Source organism: Nomascus leucogenys, chromosome 18 (genome assembly GCF_006542625.1).
Source record: "Nomascus leucogenys isolate Asia chromosome 18, Asia_NLE_v1, whole genome shotgun sequence".
In the NCBI taxonomy this organism is placed as follows: domain Eukaryota; kingdom Metazoa; phylum Chordata; class Mammalia; order Primates; family Hylobatidae; genus Nomascus; species Nomascus leucogenys.
Window position 1 is genome coordinate 6342388 of NC_044398.1, and position 10490 is coordinate 6352877.

The window sequence follows — 10490 nt, forward strand, 5'->3', positions numbered from 1 at the left end:
AATGTAGAATGTACTTTCTTTGAAGAGACAGGTTCTTTAACATTCATTTAGAGACAGGTTCTTGCTCCGTCCCCCAGACTGAAGTGCAGTGGTATGATCATAGCTCACTGCAGCCTCAAACTCCTGGGCTCAATTGATCCTTCTGCCTCAGCCTCCCAAGTAGCTGGGACTATGGTTGTGCCCCACCATACCTAGCTATTTTTTTACTTTTTGTAGAGACAGGGTCTTGCTATGTTGCCCAGGCTGGCCTTGAACTCCAAGCCGCAAGGGATCCTCTTGCCTCAGCCTCCCAAAGTGCTGAGATTACAGGTGTGAGCCACCACACCTGGCAAAATGTACTTTAATATGATAGTGAAATTATACTAGATTGTTATGAGTCAGTAAAACTATGGTTTTTTTTAAAGTACTTAATTTAAAATTTGTTTTTGTACGTCAAAAATGTTTTTTATTTTGCAGCGTGAGTGAATATGCATTGAATTACTAGACTGCAGTACTTGTTAAAGCAAAGAAGTGTGATGTTTCTTTTAAAGATGCTATTTTAGAGTTTTGTTTGTTTGTTTTTGGTCAAGAATAGAAACTCTTAGAGTCCAAGTTATGTGTTAAGAAAGTGAGGAAAAGTATATGTTTTGTGAAGTGTGAAATGTTTAGGAAATTAGGCATAGAACAATTTGTATTGGCATAAACTCAGTTTTTTAATTATATTTGCAGAAAAACCACTAGTAACAAGATATTATATTTTATTTTCCATTCACTTACATGAGTAAAATTAACATTAATTTAAGCAAAAGAAACAACAGATTACCTTATTCTATTAAGTATTTATTGAACTCTTCTTATATACTGTGGTTCATACCAGAAATTACATATAAAACATAACATGTTTTATGTTACCTATAGTATATGTAGTAATAATATCTAGTGGCTTCCCTTGAGAAAAATAGTTTCCTGGCATGGGGAGTGGACAATATATAAATATCAGTATTCATCAATACTGGAGACCAAATTGCTTTAATGTACTTAACCATTTTATGTACGTATCTTCATTTCCCTATTAGAAGACTTATGGACTGATGAAAAATCACCTGTTTGGTTGTCATGTTGGTTTTATTTATTCATTAAATATGTATTGAGCATCTACTATATGTTAGTACTGGGGACAGGGGTGAAAAGCTCTGCCTTTGTGGGGCTGGCATTTTAGTGAGGGTGAGAAGGTAGACAGCAGCCATGTAAACAAATGACTAAGGAGGAAATAAAACCTGGGATGTGACTGAGAGAAAATGAGAGAGACTACTCTTTAGATGTATTGGCTATGAAAAATTTTCTTCTGATAACTATTGCCAAAGAATCTCTTCAGTTGGAGAGCTGACTTCTGGCTTGCTGTAGGGAAGGGAACAGGGATAAGTGTTTGACTGACTGACTTCTGGGAGTATGCATAGAAAAACCGTTGGATGAGGCAACATATTACTATTTTAAGGATAAAGGTTTAAAAATACCACTCTCACTTACAGATGTAAATTTTCAAGTCTTTAAAAAATGAGCTATTCTGAGAACTGTAATCTAGGAGGATAAAGAACCTGAGATTTGCAACAGATTTCATTTGAAATTTTCCTCACACTCTCGTCTCCTCTCTAATATGGGATGCAATAGAGTGAATATTTTATGCAGAGACTCATTTTTGTATTCATTGTTATGTAGCCAAGAAGTATCACTTTTTGGTATAGTTTATTTAAAGATATCTAGTGCAGTTTGCAAACTAAGCAGACTTATTTGTTATTATTTTATATGAATTGTGGCAAATGTAGAGGTCCAGATAGAGGAAAAATAAGAGATTATATCTTTCCTTCTAGTTAAAGCTTACGACGCCAAAATGGTGACAGTTACTTTATTTTAAAGAACTAATATAATAGTGAATATTAACTATAGTGTTGCTGGGAGTAGTTAACTATTTCAAGCTTATTTTCCACCAATTCGTATCATTTTTAATGATATTTTTCAAGTAAATTCAGTAAATAATTCTCAGTTTGTAAATACTTTGTTTCTTATATGCTTTCTGTTTCTTCTTTCCCCATACTTTAAAATTATAATTTTGTTTTTCAAATGCAAAAGCTAAAATAAACAAAAATCTCATGACATACACTGGGTGCACATATAAAATGCAAAGGGATCCTTCAACTCTAAAACACCTAAGCCTGTCTGTGAATGAATCTGACAGGGCCCTAACACATGAAAGCTTATAAATAGATTTTAGTTATGTACTGCCTTAATTGTTATTTGCACATAGGGTGCTTATCATAGAAAATACTTGACATAAAAAATTAAGTTTTGTTTACTGTTACAGTAGGATTCTTGTAAAACATTTTAAAGCATACAGAGGTCACCTCTCACTGGATCCTTAATCTCAGCATGTAATGTAATCTTTCTGTACCATCTGGTGCCTTAATTAGAGCCCAGGAAAAGAAAAGACTTATTCATGTAAGCAGGATTATATTTATGACCTGGGAAATATTTGTTCATTCCAATTTATTATTTTAAAGATTTTAATACCTAATACAAACTGCTGTGATTGGATATTTATGTTGTTGCACATGTTGGTGCAGTCGGTGGCGGGGGATGGGGAGAGGTGGGGGGAGGGGGAGGTGAGGGGAGAGGGTGGGCAGACAGGCAGACACTTGTAGAGACCAATTGCTACATGAACTTACTTGCAAGTTTTTCTGAGGTATAATGTAGGCTAAGCATGAACAACTAAAATCATTTTACAAAGTAAACATCTTAGTTCCTCTACCAAGTTGAAAAGCACAGCAGTCTGAACGTGCTTCCAGCTCTGTATTCAGCAGTTTGACCCTATGTGACATCTACCTATGGAATAGACAGAAGATGTTCTCTAACGTATTGGCACTGTATAGATAGAGCTTTGGACTCTTTCTTTTCTATTTTTCCCCATGGAGAGATGCTTAGGTTTTTCAAACCTACTTAGCCATTAATGATTCCATGCCTTGTACATTTTGTGCAATATACAAATGTTTATTTTGGACTTACTTACAGTGAGTATAAACCCATACAATAGTGTCATTTTGGTGTTTATAACACGCTTTCCCTTTTTACAGATAGCTGCTGCTCTGTGGTGGTACTTTGTATCTAAAGGAGTTGAGTATTTGGATACAGTGTTTTTTATTCTGAGAAAGAAAAACAACCAAGTTTCTTTCCTTCACGTGTATCATCACTGTACGATGTTTACCTTGTGGTGGATTGGAATTAAGTGGGTTGCAGGAGGACAAGGTGAGCATTTTCAGGAATATACTGCTTGCGTTTAATTGCATATATGTGTTCAGTGGAAAGCAATGAGAACCTAGGACTTTGACTTGATCTACCATTTAATTTGCTTCATGGTTAATCATTTCCATGTTCATTTCTTTTTTTTTTTTTGAGATGGAGTCTCGCTCTGTTGCCAGGCTGGAGTGCAGTGGCGCGATCTTGGCTTACTGCAACCTCCACCTTCTGGGTTCCGGCGATTCTCCTGCCTCAGCCTCCTGAGTAGCTGGGACTACAGGAACACACCACCACGCCTAGCTAATTTTTTGTATTTTTAGTAGAGACAGGGTTTCACCATGTTGGCCAGGATGGTCTCAATCTCATGACCTTGTGATCCGCCTGCCTCGGCCTTCCAAAGTGTTGGGATTACAGGCATGAGCCACCACACCCAGCCATCATTTCATTTTTTAAAAAATTTGAGGCAAGTATGACTTTTGCTTTTTGTCTGTGACTACTTTAATACCTAAAGATTTGCCCCAGAGATGAGCATAAACCAAGACTAAAGGTAGAAAACAATGTTTTGATGGGGAACGGGTCTAGTAGTTCTGATCCAAAGAATACCAAGACACAGCCCCTCAAATCTGAAGATTTCCATCTTAGCCCATAGCTCACTCCTGCTCTAATACAGATTGAACATCCCTAATCTAAACATCTGAAATCCAAATGCTCCAAAATTCAAAACTTTTTGAGCACCAGCATGACACCACAGGTGGAAAATTACACACCTGACCTCATGTGATGGGTCACAGTCAAAATGCAAGTGTGCAACACACTTTATTCAGTATACCTAAGGGAAAAAAGACCCTCTTAGCCCTTTTCCATGTACAGCATAATGTTGATGCCAAACAACCACAGATAATGTCCACATGGGTGACATCTTTGCTTTCTGATGTTCAGAGTACACAAACTTTGTTTAACGGATACATGTATATGAAGTTTTGGATTTAGACCTGAGTCCTATCCCCAAGACACATCATTATGTCTATGCAAATATTCCAAAGTTTAAAAAAATCTGAAATCAGAAACACATCTGGTCCTGAGCATTTTGGATAAGGAATACTCGCCTGTATAGGTCTTGTTGGTTCTTATTCAAAGGAAATTTTATACAGCCTTGTTAATGTTAAAGAGGATCTAAATGCATAGTTTGGCCAGGATCTGCCTCCTGTCTTTCCAGATGCCTGTAGATTAAGGATGATTCACATTGTTGAGCTTGATGCAGATCATTCCTCTGAGGAGGATCCAGGGTACAAGTCATTATAGTATAGTTCACCTTGCTGCCTTCCATTGTCATATGATGATAATTGGCAGCTTAGGAATTCATACATATATTATTGGGGGCCCAGTTTAAAACAATACAGTTAAAGGCAACCTCTGTAATTTTAAAAGAAAATTAGTAAATCTGAACTGAACACTTAGATCACTTTATGACAAAATTAATTATTATTACATCTATACCTTGATTTAATTAATATTCTGAAAAGAAAGAATGTCATTGAGTTTGACTGACCGGAATATCTTCGTAGATTTATCCATATTAAATGAATTATTCAATGTGTGTAGTGCTGTCATATTTTAAACTATTTAGAAACCTAAGAAATAAGTACTGTGTTGTTGTAGATATGTATATTGGCACATCTAAAAACAAGAATAGTAGAATTAAAAGTAACATAGGCAACAGTTCTACATTTGGGCCTATTTGAGCTCACTGGAGTACTCCATTTGAAAACCTACCACTTTGAAAGTCCTTTGCATTTGAACATACGTTTTTATTTATATGGTAAAACCTCAAATCTAAACTTTAAAAATATCTAGCTTAATCTGAAGGGAAAACTTTTTCGTTAGTACTACTTTATATTTTTGATTTCTAATCTGTACTCAAGATTAAATATTAAAAAATGTGTATTCATTTATTGTATATCTCAGTGGCTTACTGCCTAATAAAATTTCTGTATCTTGTAATTACCTGTTGTTTTTCTAAAGCATTTTTTGGAGCCCAGATGAATTCCTTTATCCATGTGATTATGTACTCATACTATGGGTTAACTGCATTTGGCCCATGGATTCAGAAATATCTTTGGTGGAAACGATACCTGACTATGTTGCAACTGGTGAGTTAAATGCTTCCAAAGTTTCTTCTGGTAAAATACTGAAATTGTTTAAATTCCATTAATTTTAAAGTGCAAAGTCATTTTAGACAATGCTCTATTATGAAATTAACTTTATCCTCTAGCTATATTGCAGTTATGCCCACTTGACTCCAGCCGACCTATTCATAGACTTATTGGTCCCAGCAAGTCTTTGTTTTTATAATATCCTTAAAAGACTAGACATAGCACTTCCTCCTCTAAGGAAAACGTCCTCTAAACATATTTGTGGAAAGGATGATTAAAGATCTTAAGCATGCTACAAAGTACGTAGATTTATGTATGAATAGAAAAATAATATGTATTTTTTCCCTTCAGGTGATTTTCTTAACTTAGAATTTTATTACCTCTCTTCATCTTGTCCTTGCTTAAAAATTTTTTAATTTCATTTTTCAGTCTTTAACATATCTCATGTATTTAGAAAATACAGCTGAAAAGAAAGCACATAGCCAAGGAAGAGGTGGGGCAAAGGAAGGGAATAAGGACAAGAGAACTCCTTGTAATTCTCTAAAACACTGTCCTTAAGAGAGCAGAGACACATATTTTCAAATGGTGGTCTTTAGTCCAGACAGTTTTCAGCACATCCCCCTAGTAAGACTGCTTGTGGCAATCTGAGTGTGTGCATTAGTGTATCTTTCAGATGGTAGGCACTAGCCTGTAATCAAACTGGAAATTCAAAGCCAACCTGGTAACTATTTTTCAAGCTTTAGAATTTATTATAATTTGGTTTAATCATAGCATGTGCACAATTTTATCAGTGGAATCACAGTTGGAAATATTATTCATCTTTGCTTTAAGTTGCTAAACATCTGGCTAACCAAACAGGAAGCACAACTTTTGGGAAATGCTGGGTGCGAAGGATTCATTTGTAACCAAAGTGGTATAGGAAGATTCCTCCAGTTTTTGTGTAAAAGCTGTTAACACAGTTTGTGTAATTCATTTCTCTGAGTAAGTAGTAAACAGACCTAAGAAAATGAAGAGGTGATCAAAATCATGTGAATTAGTCCTGTCTGTTTTGTTGGAGCCTACACCTGGCTCTCCTTGAGTGATGCCATACCCAATCACACCCTTATACACACCCTTTTTGGTGATGCAGCTTCTGAAAACCATTGTGAAACCACAAGTTCTTCAAATTTAAATATTTGCCAAGGAAAATTATAAAAGTTGTTTAATATAGTATAAATTTTTAGCTTATGTGGCATACATTATTTTAATATTTAAAATAAGTAATACTGATTATTTTAATCAATAATTAATATTTTAAGAACAATGCTATCGTTAAAAGAGAAACCACAGTTGTCCATTTCAAACAGGATGCTGAGTTTGTATTTCCAAGCCAGAAGTTCCCACAACAGTTAGTCATATAAGTTAATTGTATAAAAAGTTAACCCTTGTTAACATTATGTCTTGACCCATTCTTTTATTGATACATCAGAGTCTATTTCATTTTAATCATCTCACTTTGGGCTTTTCTCCTTTTAAAAATTCTTAAAGTTGAAAGTGATTCTTCTTGTATTTATTCTGAAATATCTACTAAATTTTTATCCAAATGCTAGTTTTTTCTTTTTTTGGGACGGAGTTTTGCTCTTGTTGCCCAAGCTGGAGTGCAGTGGTGCAGTCTGGGCTCACTGTAACTTCCGCCTCCTGGGTTCAAGCGATTCTCCTGCTTCAGCCTCCCAAGTAGCTGGGATTACAGGCATGGACCACCATGCCTGGCTGATTTTTTGTATTTTTAGTAGAAACAGGGTTTCACTATCTTGGCCAGACTGGTCTTGAACTCCTGACCTCAGTTGATCCACCCGCCTCGGCCTCCCAAAGTGCTGGGATTGCAGGCATGAGCCATCGCACCTGGCCATCAAAATATTAGTTTTTAAAGGATAGTGTTCATTCAAATAAAAATTTACCTGCCTATTATCTGTAAGAAATAAATGAGCCATTTTGATAAGCTCATTTTAAATATGTGTATCTGCTTGCTGACAATTTGATAGAAAGAAACCAATCTAAAATGTGGGAGGAAAACAAAATTGAAGAGCCTTCAATACTATTACTTTACTCTCCTAGGCCATTGATTCCCTTTCATCAGATAACATTATTCAACACATATTCATTGATCTGATGCCGTGCTGAGCACTCAAGAATCACCAATGGGCAAGACAAAGCCCTACCTTCTGGAGTCATATTCTAGTGGAAAGATAGGCAATAAAGAAATAACAAATACAGAAGACAATTTCAAATAGTTATAATTCTCCTTAGAAAATGCAAAAGCTCTTTGGTTAATGGGATTGGGAGGGCCAATTGAAATTGAAGTCTTGTCAGAAAGTCCTTACTGAGGAGATGGCATTTGAGCTGTGAATGAGGAGCTAGCCATGGGAGCCAGAAAGCAATAAATTTTGCACAGTGTGGCACAATTTGGGCCTGTGATAGCTATGTAGAAGATGCTGATGTTGTTAAAAGTTGTTCACTATTCAGATTAAATGTTTTGTGCTGTCATTTCTGTTTTTCAGGTTCAATTCCATGTGACCATTGGGCACACGGCACTGTCTCTTTACACTGACTGCCCCTTCCCCAAATGGATGCACTGGGCTCTAATTGCCTACGCAATCAGCTTCATATTTCTCTTTCTTAACTTCTACATTCGGACATACAAAGAGCCTAAGAAACCAAAAGCTGGAAAAACAGCCATGAATGGTATTTCAGCAAATGGTGTCAGCAAATCAGAAAAACAACTCGTGATAGAAAATGGAAAAAAGCAGAAAAATGGAAAAGCAAAAGGAGATTAAATTGAACTGGGCCTTAACTGTTGTTGACAGTGAGGAAAAACTCCCATATCATATAAAATTTCAGGGAAAACAGAAGCAAAAGAGAGCTTGGGGGTGGGGAGAACAGACAAATGTGCTCTATGTCCTAGTAACTCTTAGACTGAGTAAAGTGTTAATACCGTACCCAGATGTTTTATTTATGAAGTTTTTATTTTAAACATGTTTTTTAAAAATTAGCCTTGATATTCTCCAGACCAAAGCAATCATTAAGTGACTTTGGAGATTCTCCCCCTGTTCACATCCAGTTATCTAAAGGATGAGATTTTTCATGTATCTTATAGTCACTCGTTCTTCGGTCTGAATTTTAGACGATCACAGAAACGGTCTTTATGAATTATTTTGATAAATTACTAATTATCTTATCTACTGACTGAAATCAGTGGTGTTACATTTTCTTGTCCAAAGCTGAAAATGTGTATACATTTAAACTTGCACATTTGAATTCATTTGCTGACCAGAATGGTCAAATCTCTCCACCTCTAGTCAGAATATACTTTTGGTTGTAATTAAATTTTTAAAATCTACTGATCTCTGTAGAATCTTAGAGGCTTGATGATGATGGTGTTGGTGAAAATAAGAAAGAATTGCAGTAAAGTCTTGTCTGGTGACCCAGAGATCACCATGACTCGAGGCACAAATCACTGTGGGGAAACAATTTTTTGTGATGAAAAGGCAGCATTTGAATACTCCTGTTAGTAGCAGAAATATATTATGAAAATTAAGATTATTGTCTGATTGAAACATGAAACAACTCATGTCTTTATTAGTAACATCATAAGATAGTTACATTTATGTGCTGTTAGAATATGTTGATTTTTATCAGGCTTTCCTTGTTTTGATTTATGGCTGTTACTGATTTTCCTATGTGGAAATATACCTACCTCTTCTGTTGGAAAGAACATTTAAAATTAAATAAATTTTAATTAAAAAATCAAGGAGTCTTCTAATGTAAATTTTAATGTTAACTTTCAAATCCACTAGTATTTTTTTGCTTTTATGACAAATAGCATACACCAAACATTTCTGTGAAACTATCCTTCTCTTTCAATGTGTTTAATTTTGGAGTAACATTTTCCTTGTGACTAAGTTGCAAGATCTTATTTATTAACTAGGTATGAAGTATAAACCCATTTTGGTGCAATATTCTTGACTCCTTGGTGCTAAAGATTGTTAAATCCAATGCTTGATGTTACAAGGGGTTGTTAAAACACAAAATGAATAAAAGTGAGAGTAGTCAGAACTATAACATTCAATTTGCTATTTACGAATGAAGTATTTCATGTAATGTAAGTGAACAACTGGAAATAAAGTTGGAAAGAATTTGTATCATGTTTTACTACATAGGTTAATTTTTTAAGGGGTGCTGCAAAGGGATTACTGGAGAAAGACAAAATGTGACCAAAAAAAAGCATGAATATTTCTAAGTATCTCAACAACATGTCAAAGCTGCATGTGTAGGATGTATGCTGTTTGTACAAACTATTTCAGAATATTTTGTAAGCTATAACATATTTATTGTGCATTAAAATTAAATACTTTTTCCCCAAAGGCATGCAGTCATGAGAATTACAGAAAATTTGCAACATATAAAGTAGTTTGAACTAAGAGGATTCAACACCTTTGTTTTGTTGCTCAGTGTGTAATGACTAGAGATTTGTAAATCTTTGTGAACATTCTGTACTAGTTCCCAAGAGCTATTCATTCCCTGCTACCTGATTTCAGCACAATAAATACACTTCTGCTGTGGGAAAAATGATTTTTTTTGTTAATCAGTTTGTTATAATGTAAACTGTCTGCTAGATGTTTATTTGATTTAGTTAATTCTAAATTGTTTTCTGCTGCTAATTTCTTGTATAGAAAAAAATCAAACTAGAACTTGGGTGTCTACCATTTCTGATAAAAAGCTTATTTTCTATAGTAGCATATTTTTACTTTAAAAATTAGTTGCTTTTGGAAGAGCTTTTCATTCAGACATAAAACATACCATTTTCTTCTAAATTATTCTTACATAAATGGGGAAGTTCTTGTATTCTTCCATTTAAATCATTCAGTCCTTACTATAAGTTTCTTTATAGAAGATGATTATAAGATGTCATAAATACAGCCTTTTCCAGTAGCTTTCATAATTTCTCTATTATCACAGATATGTTGCATGCCTTATATCCAGAAACTGGTGAATAAAGATTGTGTCTCCTACTTGGTAAAACTTTGTCACTAA

At 34.9% G+C, this 10490-nt stretch overlaps 1 protein-coding gene across 1 annotated transcript in view; it reads left to right on the forward strand.

Annotated features, from left to right (window-relative positions):
- ELOVL4 (ELOVL fatty acid elongase 4) overlaps window positions 1–10026 on the forward strand; it is a 32508-nt gene extending 22482 nt beyond the window's left edge. Inside the window, exons 4-6 of the mRNA XM_030798484.1 lie at window positions 3105–3276; window positions 5290–5417; window positions 7958–10026. Coding sequence (XP_030654344.1) covers window positions 3105–3276; window positions 5290–5417; window positions 7958–8233 — 576 coding nt within the window. The 3' untranslated portion in view covers window positions 8234–10026. The remainder of the gene's footprint in view (window positions 1–3104; window positions 3277–5289; window positions 5418–7957) is intronic.
- The last annotated feature ends 464 nt before the right edge of the window (window positions 10027–10490 follow it).